This window comes from Bidens hawaiensis, unplaced genomic scaffold, assembly GCF_021521415.1.
Source record: "Bidens hawaiensis isolate Kalapana, Puna unplaced genomic scaffold, B.hawaiensis_p1.1 tig00014335_1, whole genome shotgun sequence".
In the NCBI taxonomy this organism is placed as follows: Eukaryota; Viridiplantae; Streptophyta; class Magnoliopsida; order Asterales; family Asteraceae; genus Bidens; species Bidens hawaiensis.
This window is the reverse complement of record NW_027492233.1, coordinates 544,002-564,485: the sequence shown is the minus strand read 5'-3', so window position 1 is coordinate 564,485 and position 20,484 is coordinate 544,002. Positions and strand designations below refer to the sequence as shown.

The following is a 20,484-nucleotide window of genomic DNA, read 5'->3' as shown; positions in this document are numbered from 1 at the left end:
GGCGCAACGCACATATGAGAAATGAAAAAGAAAAGACAAACCCTGTTAAAAGAACAAACTATTAAATCTAATATCTATCTTACCTCGCTCGCGCGAGACAAGACACACATTAGACTGGGGGGGCTTGAAGGGGTATGCACCCGCCTTAACATCGAGCGGGGCGGGTCAACACACAAGATATAGACAAGAGGCTTGAAATCAGGATGTCATGAAGAGACAAAGCCAAAACCTATGCGCGTGGCGCATATCACATATGCTCTCACATATGCTCACGCATATCACATCTGCGCGTGGCGCATATCACATGCTCACGCATCACATATGCTCACGCATATAACATATGCTCACGCATCACATATGCTCACGCATCACATATGCTCACGCATATCACATATGCTCACGCATCACATATGCTCACGCATATCACATCTGCGCGTGGCGCATATCACATTCTCACGCATATTACATATGCTTACGCATATCACATGCTCACGCATATCACATCTGCGCATGAAACATCTGCGCGTGAGAATAAAGAGAAGACCTTGCGCATCCCCGGGATAGGCGCATAAAGGATAACACAACAAATGAGACTAGCTTAATCCAAATCAGGATAAGGACAACCATGATTGTACTCATCAGACAACCTTCCAGAAGGTATCTTTTAAGGAATAAAGAATGTGCTGATGTTGACAGCTGCCAATGAAGGGTGGACAACTCAGCAAAACCCATGTGCCACCACGTGATGGCACATGGGTCAGGTAAAATACCTTGGTCAGAGAATAATCAATGAAAAAGCACCAGGTGTCCTAAGTACACGTGGCGCGAGGCAATATGAGGAGGCAAAAAGGCCCTAATTGGGTCTGAGCCCAATCATTGGAAACCCTAATACTATAAATACCACACCACCTCCACAGTTGAGGTCAAGCAAGAAATACATTTTGAATCCTTTACTCATTCTTACATTCTTATCTTCTCCTGCAATATCTTATTCTCACGCCGGAGGGTTACCCCAAAGAGGACCCCTCTGTCCCTTTCTGAGGGGTAAGCTCACGGTGCTGTTCGTTTTGTAGGTGGAAGAACTCGTATCTCGGAAAACCATCGGTGATATAGCACACTCATACCCGAGGAACGTAGATCAAATACTAGTAAGTCGATCCACGTTTCTTCAACCATCGTAGACGTTGCTGAACTTGCTGGAAATCATCAGCACCACCAGTACCGTCGCTCGACTAAAACCCGTCGTAAATCACCACCGATCTTTACCGCTGCCCTCTGTCACCGTTCGAGCACTGCCACAGATATTCGCCGACGCCACCACTTCCCTGTAACTCGTCGGAAAGCCGACACCCGATCAGTCGATGTGTCTCTCGCCGCCGCCGTCTGTCACAACCACCATGTGCAGCCTCCGCGTACCGCTGTCACGTACCGTCACTGTTGGGCATACTATCCGACCTCGTGTTCGCTATTCCGCGCAGCGTCACCGTTACCCTTTGATACGTTCGGTCTTGTCCGGCTAGTGAGGATTACGAACTAGTGAAGATGACCGCTCGTTTGCATGATTTTGCTCAATAATTAAGGTACGGTTTCTGTTTTTGTTTTCTCTTAGTATTATTTATGTTCCGTTACTTCGTAGTATGGATTCTGTTTTTCTTCACTCGCAGCATTAATTATATTTCGTTCCTTTGTGGTACAATTTCTGTTTTGTTTCCTCTTTGTGTTATTTATATTCCGTTACTTCGTAGTACGGTTTCCGTTCTCGTTTACTCATTGTATAAATTCTAATCCGTTACTTTGTAGTACGAACTTTCGGTCTTTTATATTTTAGTATCACCAAGTTATCTCTATCGATACGACTCATTTAGTCTTTGGACATTTTATACGTCGTCAACTTTTTATTTAATTTTTTCAACTATTTATTTTGATTACTAGTTTTGGTTAGAGAGATTTGTAGCATGCAATAGATTTTATAAACTCGTACTCATTATTGCATGTTCCTATGGATAATAATATGATTTCTGTTAATATGTTATATGCTAGGCAGTTATATTGTCTTTCAGGTTTAGTACTCTGTTACCCGAGCACAACACTTTTCGTGACGGTGTGTTTTAAAAGTTCACGGCGTCTCTAACTAGTACTTTGGTAGTACTTTGGCCATTTAGGGGCGTATGGATCAATCCTAGTTCAGTTATATGTTATACGTTATATGTGACACGTTATATGTCATATGTTTTGGCTCTGGGTACTCCTTTAATTACGCGACTTATTTTTGTAACATCACGTGTCGTGTAAGTCAGTCACCATTATATGTTTAGTAATACGTTTAGTATTGGTTTTTGTCATATGCTCTAAAAGTATCAAGTTTCGGTATCATACTTATATTTGGTTAAGATAAATTTTGTTACTATTTTGCTTCTGTTTATTCGTCTTATCGTCATTACTATTGTTCTTTCCGTTACTGGGCAATTTTTGGTTCAGCCGTGTTTTCTTTGTCTGTGCTTTTCTTATTTGTTCACAGGTAATTCGGGAAATCATGGGAATTAGTGATGTGAGAGAGTAACAAAGTTCACGATTTAAAAAAAAAAGTTATTCTTTTGGTTTAATATATGACGTAGGTTGCTTTGATTTATGTCATTTGGATTGTGGCTTTGATTTGATATCTGTAATAGTGAGTGTTCCGGATTGGGGTGTTACAAAGTTGGTGTCAGCAATTCATTAGGGTCAAATGCCACTATTTTTTTCTGCTTCACTATTTGTCTTTGTCAAAAGTTTGTATAGCGCAGAATTGGATACAATATTTCCGAGTTGAATTTTGAAAATAGTGTCGTTGTGGATTATTTGGGGCTGTTAAAAAGTGTTTTTTTTTGGCTCACCCCATTATGACAAAAAAGTTGGGTAAAGAAACACACTTATTTGGATCGAATTATTGGATTTTTAATCTTTTTTTATTCATATCTGTTAGCCGAACTGATGAATTCTGAGTGCTCTAACTGAATAGAAGTCAACCGAGTTTAATTTGGATCGATTTTGGTTGAACACCAAAAAACCTGAATTCATGTTTAAAAAACCATAACCATCTGTTTTTGCTTCATATTTGTTCCGGACATCAGCAACTTCAAAATTTTCAATTTTAAAACATAACATATTTAATTGAAAGTATGTTCTTACCTTTCTCTAATTTTGAACATTTTTTGTGTGTTTAATGTATTAAAAATGGTTTGAAATATAATGTTATTCAAATAGTAAGATAATTATCTAGAAATTGAACAATTAGAGGATATTGTTAGTGCTTGAGGATAAATTGTAATCTATGGTTTGTTGTAGTTGTAAAACAAAACTTATAGCATAACATATAACGGATATTGCAGGGTATTTACGAAATTAATGGTTTTTGGTGTGCATTTTCACTACATTTAGAATGTAATATTGGTATGCACTTTGCTGCATTATGATGTGCATTTTTGCTGCACTTTTAGTATGTCTTTTGCTGCATTTTTTCTCCATTTTGCTACAAATTTAGTTTCCCTTTTGCTACGCTTTTTCTGCACTATGGCATGCATTCTTGCTGCAATTTTAGTATTGTATTTGCTGCAATTTATTATGATTTTTACTGGCATTTAGACTGTAATTTGATACCATTTTAGAATGAATTTTACTTTGCAGTTTGGTTGCATTATGACTACATTTAGTATGATTTTTACTATGGTGTTTGGCTTAATTTATAAATCTGTGGATTAAGATTGGTACTTAGTTTTTAATAGGATTGTCATTTGTCAGTTTTTTTCGGGTATCTAATAATTTTTAGTTAAGTTCACACTCAAGTATTAAAAAATGCCAGTAAGTTTCTACAATTTATTCAAATTTGAACTTAGAAAAGTCAACACCTATCACCAAGGGTTTTAATTTAGACGTGGGTGACTAACAAATTGGGAAGTATCTACTGCTATTGGCTGTAGTGTATATTTGGGTTGATAGTCAAAAAAATCAATCTTGACTTTTTGGTCAAATTTTGAGGTAATGTTAAAAATCATACTCCTAATTTGATTATTTGAGGTCTCCATAGAGAGGTTATCTAAGATTAATGAAGATCATTTTTTGATATGCTAAGTTATTTGAAACAATTACTTGTTATTTGACGTCACTTCTAACCAGTACTTATCACATTGTAATGCTTCTTGATTTCAAACCCACCCAGGTCTTAGAAGATGTTGGAAGAGTTAAAACGGCTGATCCATTTCAGTTTATATTTCAAGTGGGATACCAACATTACATTTGGAGCTAAAGGCTAATTTGATGGAGCCAATTTAATGGGATTTTGGTGTTTCAATATGTAGTCATGCATTTGCTAGCAAAAACCATGTTTATGTAACTATATAGATTTTGATTTGGGAAAATTCCTAAAATAGCCCCTTTTAGAGAGAGAAGTCCCAAAATAGCCCTTTTTTCCTTAAAATCTTTTGTAATTTGGACTCTCAAGACGTATTGGGAATTGATAAAATAAAGACGAGATTTCAAAAGAAAGTCAGGTAAAAGACGAGATTTGGGGAAATAATGTTGGTAAAGTCCAAATTTTTGTAATCTTGGAACAAAAGTTCAAATATTTCAAAAACTTTTTTACTCAAAAAAACATCTCTCAAGACTGTATTATTATGTTTCCTACCTTTCACGTTCATATTCTTCAACTATTGGAAAAAGAGATTTTGAAATCTCGTCTTGAGAGACGCATTTCGGATGCATTTGTTCTTAACAGACGAGATTTCTTAGTTTCCTACCTTTCACGTCCAAGTTCTATAATTTCTTGGAAAAAGAGATTTTGAAATCTCGTCTTGAGAGACTTATTTCGAATGCATCTGTTCTTAACAGACGAGATTTCTTAGTTTCCTACCTTTCACGTTCAAGTTCTATAATTTCTTGGAAAAAGAGATTTTGAAATCTCGTATTGAGAGACGCGTTTTGGATGCATCTGTTCTTAACACACGAGATTTCTTAGTTTCCTACCTTTCACGTCCAAGTTCTATAATTTCTTGGAAAAAGAGATTTTGAAATCTCGTATTGAGAGACGCGTTTTGGATGCATCTGTTCTTAACAGACGAGATTTCGTAGTTTCCTACCTTTCACGTCCAAATTCTATAATTTCTTGGAAAAAGAGATTTTGAAATCTCGTCTTGAGAGACCTGTTTTGGATACATCTGTTCTTAACAGACGAGATTTCTTAGTTTCCTACCTTTCACATTCAAATTCTATAATTTAATATGGATTTTCGTTCTTTATCAATCATTAACATTTTTCATCAGTCTTCTTCATCGGGTTATCTTGTAGTCGGCCAAATGACGAGGTTTAAGAGGGGAGATCATGTGAAAGTAAAGGATTTGGTTTAAGCGGTTGTGTTGTATTAATTATGTTTTAGTAATGTATCTATTTTATGTTGTGTGTTTCTGTAACAAATGATGTTATTCTAGTTAGATGTTTGTTCTTGTTTTTTCATAGTTAATCAAGTCAAAATATACAGAAAACAGAACGAACTAAAGTTCATTGAAAAGGGTTAATACATTAATACAATGGAAACAGCAAATTAAAGCACTAAACTTAAAATTACATTAGTCGATTTCCATGTAATCGACGCTTTCTTCTTCTGAAGGTTTTTTTTCATCCTCTTGTTGTGTTGATCCTTTTCCCACCTTATTCTCATCGATCTTCAAGTCCTTAAAGGCTTCTTCCCAAAATGCGTTTTCGTCAAAATCTTCACCATCACAAAATGCAAATGGATTGTCGGTCCAAGGGTTATCTACCGGGGGTTTAGTGTTTTTCTGATCGACGTTGATTTCATTGAAAGCGTCTAGCAATTACATGCCCACAAGGTAAACCTGAAACCTACCATTTCCGACAACCGCATTTCCGGTTTAGCAAATCAACCACACATCGTCTACTATCGTCATAAACACTAAAACATATTCGTCTATGCCCGTAACCCTCCAAGTCCTACATTTGCTCATTTTACGGGATGTCTTGCTTTCAGCCCACGCAGAGAGTAAATGTCTACCGCTTGCTGAAAATAAACAAAATTATGTTATATTTAAACCAAATAACCAATCTCAATAACATAAAATTTACCTGCATCTTCTCGCCTTTCATAAAACCATCGTTGTAGTTCGACGAAGTAATCCGTTAATTTTGTAATCGGATATTTTCTTTCATCCACAGATAAAGCGTTTATAGACTCTGCACTATTTGAGGTCATTAGATTATAACGACGAACGGGACAGTAGGCTCTTGCCCACTTTCCAAAGCCAAGCTTTGTTAGTGTAACCCTGGCAGACGGGTGCTTTGAACAAAGTAAATTAAAACTGCGTTTGAAATCAGATCTCGTATAGGCTTTACATGTTGCCCAGTATAGATTTCGCTAAGCTTTGCCTTTCAATCGTAGATTAACCATCAAATGCTGACAGCAAAAACCATGATACGCAAGCGAAAACGCGTTCTTTACCGCTAACTCAATAGACTTAGCTCGATTGGAAATTATTGCCAGGTTTGGCTGATCACCGACACACTCTCTTAGTTTTGTCAAAAACCATGTCCATGATTCACCGCTTTCCCTCTTACCTACACCGTAGGCTATGGGAAAAATTTTGTTGTTACCATCCATACCGACCGCCAAAAACATCGTCCCTTTGAAACTACCCTTTAGATGCGCCCCATCGATTATAATCATGAGACGTAAACACTTGATAAAACTTCTTATCTGAAATGAAAAATGTATATGCATATTAAACTAAACCTAAAATTAAATTTATAACAAACGCTTAATAAATGCATTTTTTAACTTACAGAAACACCAATGGCAATGAATAGCATTTCAAAACGATTTAAATCATCTCTTAAGATATGAGCCCGAGTTCCAGGATTGGCAATTTCTAAATTGTGACAGTAAATCGGAAGTTTATCAAATGAATCCTCGGAGGAACCGATACGAAGACGCTCGGCATAAACTTTACCTTTCCAACCTTGCTTGTATGATAACTTTGATATGAATCTTTGACCAATAATGTTCACAACATCCTTCCCTTTAAGGTTACGAGGGTTGTCATCAATCAAATCCTTAATGAAATGAGCCACAACTTTCTTATTAGCATTGCGATGATGAGGATGCGATTCCGTCTTAGAGCATGTATGAACGTCATTAAATGACGTTATTGTAAATGCTTCAGTATCTTTGATGCTTCGTGACCGCAAAAACCATTCACACCCTTCAGACAAACATCGCACGTCTAACCGTTGTTTATTAGACTAGAAGTTATAAACTCAAACCCCTCGTTTAGCGCCATAATTCCTAGCTCAAGTTGCAACTCGTCTTTGTTCATAAACACTTTACTTAAAAAAGGATGCAAAGCTGAACAAACAAATTTACTACTGTTTCCAACCTTTGATTTAGACAATCTATCTTCAAGAAGTAATGGTGGGTCATCATTCAAATCAATAGATTGTTTAGTATCTTCAAATCCAGAATCATTCAAATCAATAGATTGTTGAGCATCTACACATCCACTGCCACCAAGATCACCATCATAAATAGATATATTCAAATCTGGTATAAATCGTTTTTGAGGGATATTCATAAATTGATCGGATGATTTGATGATTTGATCGGACATATTAAGAAGATGATCGGACATATGAAGAATGAAGAAATATACAGTCTGAAGATCAGACACATGAAGAAGGAGAAGAATTATAAAATTTGGACGTGAAAGGTAGGAAACTAAGAAATCTCGTCTGTTAAGAACAAATGCATCCGAAATGCGTCTCTCAAGACGAGATTTCAAAATCTCTTTTTCCAATAGTTGAAGAATATGAACGTGAAAGGTAGGAAACATAATAATACAGTCTTGAGAGACGGTTTTTTGAGTAAAAAAGTTTTTCAAAAATTTGAACTTTTGCTCTAAAATTACAAATAATTTGGACTTTACCGACATTATTTCCCTAAACCTCGTCTTTTACCTGACTTTCTTTTGAAATCTCGACTTTATTTTATCAATTCCCAATGCGCCTTGAGAGTCCAAATTATAAAAGATTTTAAGAAAAAAAAACTATTTTAGGACTTCTCTCTGTAAAAGGGGCTATTTTGGGAATTTTCTCTTTTGATTTTGCAATCTCAAATTGCCTTTTATAGGATTTTGATATCACTTTCAACCGTTTGGACATTTCGGATTATACGAGTTCCTATGCATATTATTTAGATATGTAAACATTATAAAAGCCAAATATAAACACCCAAACACACCCGTGCATCGCAACGAGAGGATTGATAAACTATCAAAAAATATATACCGTGTTGTAAATTGTCGCCGCCGTCGCATCACGCGGGTTTCCCACTAGTATATATATATATATATATAATATTGAAGAGTAAAAGAGGGTGCAAGAAGAAAGATCAACAAAGAAAGAAAGAATCATGGTGATTGGAAAAAACAAATTTATTAAAAGATAAAGCAGTGTTCCCCACCCAACCCTAGTTGCTTTTTCTTATAATCTCTTTTGTTCTCTTATCAAATACCTCCATTCATTCCATCCTTCATCTCTTTCATTTCTCCCTGGAGCTCCTCTCCTCTCCCTTGCAATTCTTTCCCTCAGGTCCCTCTCTCTCTCTCTCTATATATATATACACACACACACACGCACCAGTGCATGTATGAATGAATATACACATATATGTTGTGTGTGTGTATGTGTTGTGTATTACCCTTATCATCATTGTGTAGACGTCCTGTTAAAATGATTTGAAAGCTAATCATATTTAACTTCTTATGCAGTCTTCTTCCCACGCTAAAGGCTGTGCTTTTCGCATATCATAACATACCGTTTTTGGTTTGGGTTATAACTAAAATAAATCCAACTACCAAACATTGAGATCAATGGCACCAGTTACATTGCCTCCAGGATTCCGTTTTCATCCTACAGATGAGGAACTCGTTGCATACTATCTCAAAAGGAAAATTAATGGTCATGAAATTGAGCTTGAAGTTATTCCCGAGGTTGATCTTTATAAGTGCGAACCATGGGATTTACCAGGTATGTTTATTTTTTAATTCTATATATCTTCATGACTTAGTAATTGAATTATAATCTGTAATTAATTTTAAGCTACTAATTAAGTTGGCATAAATCAAGTGTTTTACGTATTAAAGAAATAATTTACTAGGAATTTTCTTTTACTTTAGGTTTATTCATATATAAGATATTTATAAAAATTTAACAATAAAAAACATGGATACTAGAACATTAATTAAACCAATGATACTAATCTTTGTGTATATATATTTAGTAGATTGCGTTCATAAGAAAACAAGAGTACGTATGGCTTAAAGGTAAATAAGCAGGGTGGCCCAGCCTCCTTTAAGTTCCTATTAGAACACAAAAATTCGAAAATTGATCACAAAAGATGGAAGTCAAAAAGAAAAGACAGGAGAACTTGACCACATTTAACTTGTTCATTCAATGATAAATATGATCACCATCCTTTTGTTTCTTTATTATTTCTTTTCTCCTTGTTAATTGTGTATTTCTTATAACCTATATGTTATAAATAAACAAACAAACTTTTTTTCCCTTGAACTTTGAGGAAACAAATTTTAATAACTTAAATCCACACATTCATAAATTGGTTTGAAACTTTTGTGATATGAGGTTGTCATATTTTGTTAGGGAAATCATTATTGCCAAGCAAAGACCTGGAATGGTATTTTTTTAGTCCAAGAGATCGTAAATACCCGAACGGATCAAGAACAAATCGTGCCACAAAAGGTGGGTATTGGAAGGCAACAGGGAAGGACCGAAAAGTGAACTCGCAATCGAGAGCCATGGGAATGAAGAAAACCCTAGTTTACTATAGAGGGAGGGCACCCCATGGTTCTCGTACCGACTGGGTCATGCACGAGTATCGTCTTGATGGAAGAGAGTGCGAAACCGCATCCGGCTTACAGGTTTCACTCACATGTGCCCTTTTACTAATGAATTTAATTAGTTTTAAATCTTATTAACATGATACTCAATCCTTTTGTTCCAAAAAGTTGCAGGATGCCTATTCACTTTGCCGCGTGTTTAAAAAGAGCTTGAACCCCCCAAAGACAACCGCGACCGGAGATCAAAATGTGACTACCACTAGCGATCACTCATCATCTATGAACCCTTATTATGAGGGAGGAATAGGAGGTGAAGACATGAAGAACTTTAATAATCAAACACCACCAATGGCTTCAAGTTCCTCAACTATGCTCCATGGATCACATAATCTAAGTGATACGAATGATGTCAAATGGATGCAATACTTATCAGAAGATGCATTCACCTTCAACAATCCACACTTTTCCACATGTGGCAATCTTCCTTATCCTCCCTCAAAGGTAGGACCATCTACTATCTAGTTATTGTACCCGGCTTAGGCATATTCATACATTTAAAAATGTCTTTTAACTCTGTGCTCTATGTGAACATTTATCAGATTCTCAACGATATACTTCTTAAAACATTACATAAAATTTCAAAACTTTGTATTTATGAAAAAAATATATGTATATTAACATGACTTTTCTACAATCTTATAACTGTAGAAAACAACTTATTGTGCCCTTTAAATAATTATCTTTTTTATGTGTGGAATATTTATTTTGATGCCACAATGTCAAAATATTTTTACACAATTAAGAATATGTTAAAGTTTACTGGCGTCGACATATCTTTACAATAATTATATATAGATGCTATTATGTTTCGCAAATTTAATTTGTGACAACGTTGTGTTAGGGACTTGGGATTTCAGATTTCTTGAACCATAAAATGAAACTTATCATAGTATAATAGTGGTATCATTAGCATTATTAACTGAATTTTAATCTATCTTCCCTTCATGCATGCATACTAAACAATAAAATATGCGTTAATTACTATTCTTTATCAGGTTGATATAGCTATGGAATGTGCAAGGCTGCATCATAGGCTATCTCTACCACCATTACAGGCTCAAGATTTTCTTCATGACGGTGTGACAAATTACGTCGAGTTAAAGAACATACCACAATCAAGCACTGGACCAACAATAGGTTCTCAGCTGGACATACTGCATGAAATCCTTTCAATTGATTCTCAAGATTTTATCAATCAGGATGCATGGGGTGGGAGTTATGCTGAAATTAATAATGAATTTACCTTTATGCCAAACAATGACATGAATCAAATGCAAGGTAGTGAATCTTTTAGATTCATGGGAGATGATCGAAATACAAGGTCTATTGAGATCGATGATGCCGATGGACAAATGAAAACAGATCCGATAGTGGAGAATTTGAGATGGGTTAGAATGTCAAACAAAGATCTTGAAATGGTATGCACTTTTTCTATATTAATCGCTCTAATCAATTTGTAAAACATCAAGATCATCCAATAAACATTTAACAAGTCTGTGGCTGAATATACCAAAATATTTTTCAAACGATATATCTAAGACAATATGTATAATAATTGATGTTTTCAATTTAAATTTTTAAAGAAACTAACAATATTATACATTATTGCATAAAAGATTCAATAGAGAGAATGGTAAACGAAGCAGTTCAAGTTTATATTAAGAACTTAAACATTGGAAAATAATAATATCTTCATTGACATTCACTACAAGAAATTATGTCTGATATGACGAAATTTATACCCCTAATCCTATAGCGACGACTTAGCGTTGCAATACCCTTTAGCGACGACATGTCGTCGCAGGTCTTGTCGTTGCCTAAGTGATGTCGCTATAGGTCTTAAAGTCGTCGTTATAGGGTCGTTGCTATAGCTTTTGCCTGTTGCGACGACTAATCTAGCTTTTGCCTGTTGCGACGACTAATCGTCATTTTATTCGTCACAAATAATTTTCAGTAATAAAAATAAAGATTTAATCAAAGTTATTTTTCCCTATTGCAACGACTTGTCATCGCTACTGGTATTTACTTTATATTAAAAAATAGGATGTATTCTCTATGTAGCAACAAGAAGTCGTCGCTGTAGGGTATTATCCTTTTTTTTATTAATTTTCCAGGTTTTTTACAAAATAAAAAATTTGTTACAAACCTATTAGAATTACACATTTTTTTAGCAAATAAAATCATATACCGTCAAATTACAAACGTTAAACCATCAAATTACAATCCTCAAACTATCAAATTGTTTAAATAAATGTTATGCCACAAACTATCAAATTGTTTATAACTAACTAGTAAAGGAGCCCAAGCGTTGTGGTGGTTCCACTCCATTTGTTTCCAGCTTGATGATGATCCAGATCATTAAAGGTACCTGATTCATTTATTAATAAATAATTAGAACCAACACCGAGCAACAAAATTTAGTCACTAATCTGTTTTATTGTTGTTAAACATTACCATGTGTTCATCTCTAGTGTCAATTAAGCACACTGCGCGACCATTTAGTTGTGCTATCCCTTCACCCATTACCAGAACAAAATGACCTGCCATATGACATGTCATCAACAAAATCCAAATGCAAATCAAATAGTTATAAGCAAACCAACCAATTTGAAATGGAAGAATCCTAACCAAAATGAGGACCAAGTGCGCAACATTAGCATAGGTCCTATTTTCTACCTGCATCAAAATATAGTGTGATAAAACAAACATTAAAATTAAGTAAAGAATGAAACATTAACCAACAAAATTTATTGACTTTATATAAAACTATTTAATAATCACAATCACTTCTTTTAAAGTCATCAATTTGAGATTCTTCCTTTTAATCTGTGGTCAACACTATCTTCACTTCCTTTAATCTTCAAATAAAATGTAAAACCAGTGACAACTTTTCGTTTCCTTTTATTCTTTATGAGTAACCTGGTGTAATTGCAGATGACATACTACTCATAATAAATCATTTTATTGGAATAACTGACCTAAAATAAAGACATTAAACTATAATCAAGTTTCAACAAAATGTCTAGACAAAAGAAGCAGGGACCTCATATAGAAGTGTGGATAATATTACATGAAAATAGTTTAATTACTCCTAGATATATAACTGGAAAAAAACATAACAATTTTCACACTCTAACTGAGCATAGATGTTACAGAAATCAAGCTGAGGGATGACGAAACCCGTCCGAAAGAGTAAAGATTCTAATATTAGATGAGCATAGATGTTACAGTGATTAAACTGAACTAACCTAAACACACATGACAATTAAACGCACGACGAAACAGTTTAAATTTATCCAAAGTACTCTACTGTAAATAAGAGAACAGTCGGATCCATTGCAACACCGAATGCAACTGAAGCATACTGTAAAAAAATGGCAACATAGATTATATCAAACGAAAAACACAAAAAGGAAATGACATAAGGGAAGTAATTAATAAGAAGTAACTAACACAAAAGGAAAGAACATCTCTGCAAACTTTTGCATTGTGATGAAATGTTTGCTAAAGTGGGCTTTAAGCAGGTCCTTCAAAGTGAAGCCTTTTTTTGCTCACAACTAAGCCTAATGCCAAACTTTTAGTCTGGTAAGATAATAGCTGCTCATAATCATGTTGAAGTAAATTATAAGCGAACACCTTATGGACACTCTTAAAATAGTATAACTACATGTATTTTTCACAATTTACTTTCAATTAATGTATAATCAGATTCAATTTATGAAGATTACCTTTTGATTAAAACCTCCGCTTCTGAGTTACGGATGATATATAACTGCTGCTACATACTATCCGGATGTGTGTACAAATTTCGAATCGTTGTAGAATACGGTGGTCGGTGAAGGGTGCGCGGAACAAAGTGGCGACGATTTTGACCGGCGATGTTAAACACGTCGGGAACATTCTGCAGCTACACAACAAATGCATGTCTGCATCAGTTTTGGGCTCTTCTTAGAACAGGGGCATGAACTCGGACCGTTTGAGATGAGGGCGAGTAAGCGTCTATACTGGGTACAACACATCTTAAAGCAAATTTTCTTCAAACTTTGGTTCAAAACGAGTCAAGCAAATTTTTTAAAAACGTAAAAATAACAAAATTATTCAGTTAAAACAATAGCAGTTCAAGAAAAAGGAAAATAAAAGCAAACCAATACCCTATTCTTTATCATCCCAACCCCACCCTAGCCCCCATTCTCACTCAAACACAAAGGGTATGTTTGGCATGAAGCTTTTAGGAGCTACAAGCTTCAGTTAAAACTTTGGTTCAAAACGAGTCAAGCAAATTTTTTAAAAACGTAAAAATAACAAAATTATTCAGTTAAAACAATAGCAGTTCAAGAAAAAGGAAAATAAAAGCAAACCAATACCCTATTCTTTATCATCCCAACCCCACCCTAGCCCCCATTCTCACTCAAACACAAAGGGTATGTTTGGCATGAAGCTTTTAGGAGCTACAAGCTTCAAGCATTTAAGAAAAAGCTCAAACTCAATTAAAAGCTCTGTTTAGTTCAAGGAGCTTGAAACTTTTAGGTCAGGAGAAAAACCTTAAAGCTTAAAGCTTCTACTAGTAGCGTTTAGAAAGAGCTACAAGCTTTTAGTATGATAATTTGCTTAAATAACCTTCCAAAATAAATACATTTACTATTATTGATTTTAGTTATGCCCATTTTAGTAATTTTATACGTTTTATTAAAAGCTCCAGCTACTCTGCCAAACATCTAAATATATCTAAAGAGCTACAGCTAACAGCTACCAGCTACAGCTTCCAGCCACCAGCTTCCAGCTACAGCTACCAGCTAGTTTTGCCAAACATACCCCTGGTAGAAGCTTTAAGCTTTTTCTCCTAGCCTAAAAGCTTTAAGCTCTTTGAACCAAACAAAACTTTTAATTGAATATGAGTTTTTTCTTAAAAGCTTGAAGCTCCTAAAAGCTCCTTCCTACCAAACATATCCAAAATAGAGCATTTACAAATTCCAACATTCCAGATCGTTCGAAGTTCTTCATAAATCACCTACAAGAAACCTAATTATCACTAATTAAAACTTAATTTAAGCTAAAAATATCACTAATTTGAGGACAATGACTCAAACCAGGAACTTTACCTAGTAGAGGAGTTGGCTACGGTGGCAGACGGCGGAGGCAGTGGTGGAGCCAGGCGGCACTGGAGGAGGCAGGCGGTAGTGTCTGTGTGTGTGTGAGAAGGGTTTGAGTAAAGAGAAAGGGTTGTTAATTTGCTTCCTTTAAAAGTCAGATAAAAAAATGAAATTCAAGTATTAACCTATTGCAACGACAAAGCGTGTTAATAGGATGGTAGGATTAATTTTCTAAATAAAAAAAAAAGGAAAACAAGATTAAAAATACCTATAGTCGCTATAGGGTTTTCGTTTGGCGCGAGCAATTTTGGCTCTCCCGCTCAACCTTATAGCGACGACTAGTCGTCGTTATAGGGTACATCGTAAAAAAATTTGTCACTCCCTATGGCCACAACAAATCGTCGCTATAGATAATCTATAGCCACGACAATTGTCGTCGCTATATGGTTCGTCATATCAGACAGAATTTCTTGTAGTGATTTGTCTCATTTTAGATGTTCCATTGAATTTTCTTAGTATATTTTGTAGATGACAATGTTTTTATGGTTTAATGTTTAATAAATTAAGTGAGTAAATAAACGCAAGATATAAATTAAAGATATATACAATAACTCTATTTTAAAGTCTGTCCTTAACTATATTTGTTCATGTCTACAGGCCTTTTTTGATGATCACAAGAGTGTTCCGATGGAAAAGATATCATGTTTTGGAAGTAAAAAACATGAGGTTCAAGGTACAACTTGTTAAGCCTTAGTTAATGAAGCTTTACACTTTTAGTTATCATACTAGAAACAAGAAAATATATGAATGGGACGCCAAATTTATAAATTAGTTATGATTCCACTTATAATCCATAAATTTAATGAAATACTAAAAAAACAGACAAGTGTAGAATAGTTTCTTCTACTGATCACCTTATTAATTCTCTAACAAGCCTACAAGCCCTAAATTAATCAAAATACTTACATGAAGAAGTTGCAATCTTTTAAATGTGTGATGATAATGATACATGAATTATTATTATAATAATAATTATTATTATTATTATTATTATTATTTTAAGGAACGAATTTTATCATAAAGAGTTTCGTTATGTCAGTGTGATAGATTTGTTTTTTCTTCTAGTGTGATGGATTAGTCTCCTAGCCTTGTGGTTATATTATAATGATGTTAAACCAAAGAGTTTTGAGAAGAGGGTATTGAATATTACAAATAGTTGACTCATAAATCATTTAAACACGATTATTTTCATACAATTCCGGCCATATTATATTAAATAATATAAATTACATACCTTAAAGACCGAGACGTAAAGTTCACTTAAATTAAATACTAAACATTTGTCGTTCAAAACACAAAGTTAAGTGTTCAAAGGCCATATAAATATTTCTAACACCATAGCACAAACAGTTTCAGGAGAAAACAGCCACAACAATACAGAAGACCACTTCAAATTCCTCAATGAAGATACGAACAGCCTTACCAATGGTTTCCTAGATGTCGAAGGTGATTTGGATGATTTTTCGAACACTCCCACTGTCGAGATGTACCAAAAAACTGAAGTGAGTCATGGGTTATTGGTATCAACGAGACAAGTCTCCAACACATTCTTTCACCAAATTGTACCATCACTAACAGTTAGGGTCCAATTAAACCCTGGAAAAATGATAACACATGAAACACAACCTGTCAAGAGGCTCGGATTTGAGAAGTTCAAAACATTCATGAGTCCAAAGCTTTTGGAGACCACAAGCCCCATTGTGAACCTGGTTTCCCTATTGCTAATATGTTGCATCTATCTTGGAATTAAATCAATACCAGATGATGGTAATTGTGGCGTTTACCGTGATGGTGACGACAAAAATATTGAGAAGAACAATGCTAAAGGAAAATGGAGCGTTTCAAATTTGGTTATCAAAAAGGTGATATGGCCATATGTGACCTTAGCTTTAGCATTTTCTACTTTTTGGGCGCATCATAATTCTTTGCCAAACTTTTCTTGATTTGATTTGTTTGACTTGAATCATTTATGTATTCAAATTATTTCTAACTAAAAATGACTATATGCGAAAAATTGCAGCACCCAAAGCTACAATTTGTAGTGTAACTGTACTACTAATCTATTATACAAGCGATTGATGATTTTACCCTAATTCATACGACAATAACATAAATCAGTTGTTCATGTAACGGGAAATGTAGCATACATCGACTAAGACTAATAGATCGAGCGCTTTAATAGCGACATACATATTCTCAAAAAACATGTGAAGGTGTCTCTTGTCGGTGATACTACATCGGAAAACATGGTGCAGGCTAGGTAATGTAGTTATAGAACAGTTGATAGCAGAATTTATAGAAAGATCTGACATGAGTACCAGTGACATTGTAGATACAGTTTGATGGCAGTTACCATAGCGACGGATCAACAACAGACTCAATTGAGATAGTTAAAAAAGCATTGTAAACCAAAAAAAAAATTATGAATTTAATAAGAAGTTTATGCAAAAGATGATTATAATTAACCAACAAGGTAAAAATCTAGCAGAGTAGCAGGAGGATACTTTGGTGTTGATGGTCTTGATTATACATAAGGTATTTGGCGAAGCTTATTTAACTTTAAAAAGTGTTTTTGGCAAAAGTGCTATTTACTTATGGCTTTTTTAAAAAGTAGTTTTTAATAAAAGTGTTTGGATTAGTTTTTGTTGTTGAAAAACCAAAAAGTGGGTAAAATGACAAGAAGGACAATCTTATATATTTACTAGTTTTAAAGATAATAGAATTGTAGGTATATTTGTAATTTGGTATTCCAAAAACAAAACAAAAAGACTGGATTTCTTGATTCTAGAAAGCATCTTTTTAACGCACAACAAAAAACAAAACCTAGAAGTGCTCTTATGATACCCAAACATGATTATTTACTTATATGATAAGCAACTTTGAAAAGCTAATATAAACACACCCTATAACGGACGATATCGTGTGCATCATTGCGTCTCAGGAGTCGTGCCACCTTGTCTATTTTCATAACCTAGACCTTTGTGTCACGTTCTTGTGTGCATCCTTTTCTTTTAAGGTGGTAACCCACAATATACAGTAACTAGTAGAGTGACCCGTCGCGATGCGACGATGTTTAGATGACGGTTAACAAAAGTAAATGTATAATTGTTCTATCAAGGACATGTTTGCCTTTCGTAGCATTCCTAATACAAAATATGTTTGTTGCTTCCTAAATAAAATGCAGTTTGTGTTTTGAATATGCCACCTAATTACAGAAGATATATCCAGTAGCTATTGTAAGTTAGAGTTAGTGATATACAAAAGCAACAGTGTCTAGTTACACAAAAAATTGATCAATTCCTACTGCATGGTGCTTACATTTTCTGTACTTGACTATTGCCATCATGACCCTTTCTACTACCTTGTTTTCTTGGTTGGTGGTTCCGCTTCTGTTGTTGCAAAACGGGTGTAAATAAAAGTCAGCTGACCAAACTGTTTATCAAATGATTTCATATGTTGTAATTTAACACTGATATCTCATATAGTTTACCTGAGCTAAACCTGAAACACCCAACATATTTATTGTCTTCATTTCCATGATATAATAGGCCCTAGCTGAAAAGCAGGTCGTAACCCGGTTTAAAACCCCTTTACTGCCGTATTATATATATATATTATATATATATATATATATATATATATATATCTGTGTGTGTGTGAGATGGAGAGAAAAATAAATGCATGACCCATCAAAACCCCCCATATCGCCGGTCTTCGTGAGCCCCCCCCCCCCCATCCCCCTTTTTTTTCTTAGCGCCCCTAGTGTTTGGGGCTTTAAAACCCCACTTTAGCGCCCACTTTAATGCCCATAGAGGAAGGCAATGTTTTCAGACCCAGACCGGACGTTGACTCGGACGCCTTACCGGGTAACAGGTCAGACCGACCCGGAAGGTCGGACCGAACATTGACCCGGATGGCGTCATAAATAATATAATATATATATATATAAAAGATCATAATATATACCAACTTTCATGTCCAATTACACTTTACCTACTAAATCTAAGTAATAAAAACAAATCAGAGTATTAATATTAAAGCAGAAAAACAACTTGGAAAACAAAGATATAAAACTATTAAAAAACTAATAATGGGTAAACTGATGGGGGCGGAAGCGTGGAGTTTTACTCTTGCGTGACCTTCTTTTTCAGCCTTCGTACATGTTCTCAATTCACTTTTGTACCACAAACCCACAGTTATGAACATTAGTAAGGGCTGGTTGGGTGGCATTTGGGCTAGTCTTCAAGCTTTCAAGCCGGTCTTTGCCTGGTTCCAGTTGGACCGTAAACTGGCAAACCTAGTCGGGCTATTAAGAAACGGGTATTTAATGCGAACCGGACCTGAATGCCTACAAGTCCCAGTCGGACTGATCCGGGTTTCAAAACCTTGGAGGAAGGTCTAACTGTTTGAAAAAACACAAAAGTATAATTGCACTTTTCTTGTTGTTACCCACTATCATTATCAATTACCAAGAATATGTTAGATTTAATCCCTCACATGTAAAGTTTAGGAATTAATTATGTCAAAATGTCAAACTATGTTTTAGTTAGTTTTATTATTTATGTATTTTAGAAAGGTTGAAGTTGTACATAGCATTAGGGCAAAAGACATGAACTATGGTCTATAAATACTTCATGAAATCAATGAAATCATAATCGTTTTTCTGCAATTCAATTGTTGTTTAATTGTGTTATTCATAATCTTCATCTTAATATTCCGCTGATTTGAAGATTTGCAATAGGCCGATCATAGAATCATCACTGGAATTGGATTCAGTAGGCAATTAGGCCTTTGCGGATTTGGTTGAGTGATTCAACAGAATTCGAAATTTGGATTCATACCCTATTCGAATTGCTCAATTTCACTGAAACAGAATTTGTGTTTCTGTTTGTAGTAATTGGAAAAGAAAACATATCTTGTTTGATAAACCATCACGTTGGTAAACTTGTGTATAACAATTGAAATTCTAGTTTGTGTAATAATTGTTGGACTTGTTGTGTTTCACGGTAAAACAAGGAAGAGGAGGCCATCGGATCTGTTCTTTTGGTTGAATTAAAACCACTCTGATTGGTAATAATAAACAAAAGAATCAAATTTTAATTTGGATAATAACAAACGTTTGTTGCTTGTTATGTTTTGATTGTGTTACTGGAAATAGAAAAAGGAAGAAAAAGAACACATTGTGGTGTGGTGTTGTATTCGGTCTAAGGGATATCAAGAAAAGAAGACACCTGCTGTGTCTATCTAGATACATTTTCAAAAATATTACCCATAAACAAGAAATCAAATTCTTGATAATTATTCTGAATTTCGGATAGTTGAATCTCTTTCACATTGGGTTGCTATATATTATTAACTAGTGGGCTTACCCGCTACGC

At 34.8% G+C, this 20,484-nt stretch overlaps 2 protein-coding genes across 2 annotated transcripts; one reads left to right on the top strand and one right to left on the bottom strand.

Annotated features, from left to right (window-relative positions):
* Positions 1-6,400: 6,400 nt before the first annotated feature.
* LOC143546383 (uncharacterized) lies at positions 6,401-7,649 on the bottom strand. The gene is made up of 3 exons (XM_077038064.1): positions 7,398-7,649; positions 6,826-7,284; positions 6,401-6,739 (listed from the first exon to the last, which is right to left on the bottom strand). Exons 1-3 carry the CDS (start codon positions 7,647-7,649, stop codon positions 6,401-6,403), a joined length of 1,050 nt encoding a protein of 349 aa, XP_076894179.1.
* Positions 7,650-8,811: 1,162 nt separating this feature from the next.
* LOC143546372 (NAC domain-containing protein 54-like) lies at positions 8,812-17,049 on the top strand. The gene is made up of 6 exons (XM_077038054.1): positions 8,812-9,066; positions 9,700-9,977; positions 10,065-10,397; positions 10,952-11,374; positions 15,704-15,779; positions 16,457-17,049. Exons 1-6 carry the CDS (start codon positions 8,910-8,912, stop codon positions 17,047-17,049), a joined length of 1,860 nt encoding a protein of 619 aa, XP_076894169.1. The 5' UTR covers positions 8,812-8,909.
* Positions 17,050-20,484: the final 3,435 nt, after the last annotated feature.

Coding starts and splice junctions, on each gene's coding strand:
- LOC143546383 (XM_077038064.1), bottom strand. CDS start 7,649: ATGTCCGATCAAATCATCAAATCATCCGATCAATTTATGAATATCCCT. Junction 7,285..7,397: donor TTGGAAACAGTAGTAAATTT/GTTTGTTCAGCT, acceptor TATAACTTCTAG/TCTAATAAACAACGGTTAGA. Junction 6,740..6,825: donor TCATTGCCATTGGTGTTTCT/GTAAGTTAAAAA, acceptor TTTTCATTTCAG/ATAAGAAGTTTTATCAAGTG.
- LOC143546372 (XM_077038054.1), top strand. CDS start 8,910: ATGGCACCAGTTACATTGCCTCCAGGATTCCGTTTTCATCCTACAGAT. Junction 9,978..10,064: donor AAACCGCATCCGGCTTACAG/GTTTCACTCACA, acceptor TGTTCCAAAAAG/TTGCAGGATGCCTATTCACT. Junction 10,398..10,951: donor TTCCTTATCCTCCCTCAAAG/GTAGGACCATCT, acceptor ATTCTTTATCAG/GTTGATATAGCTATGGAATG.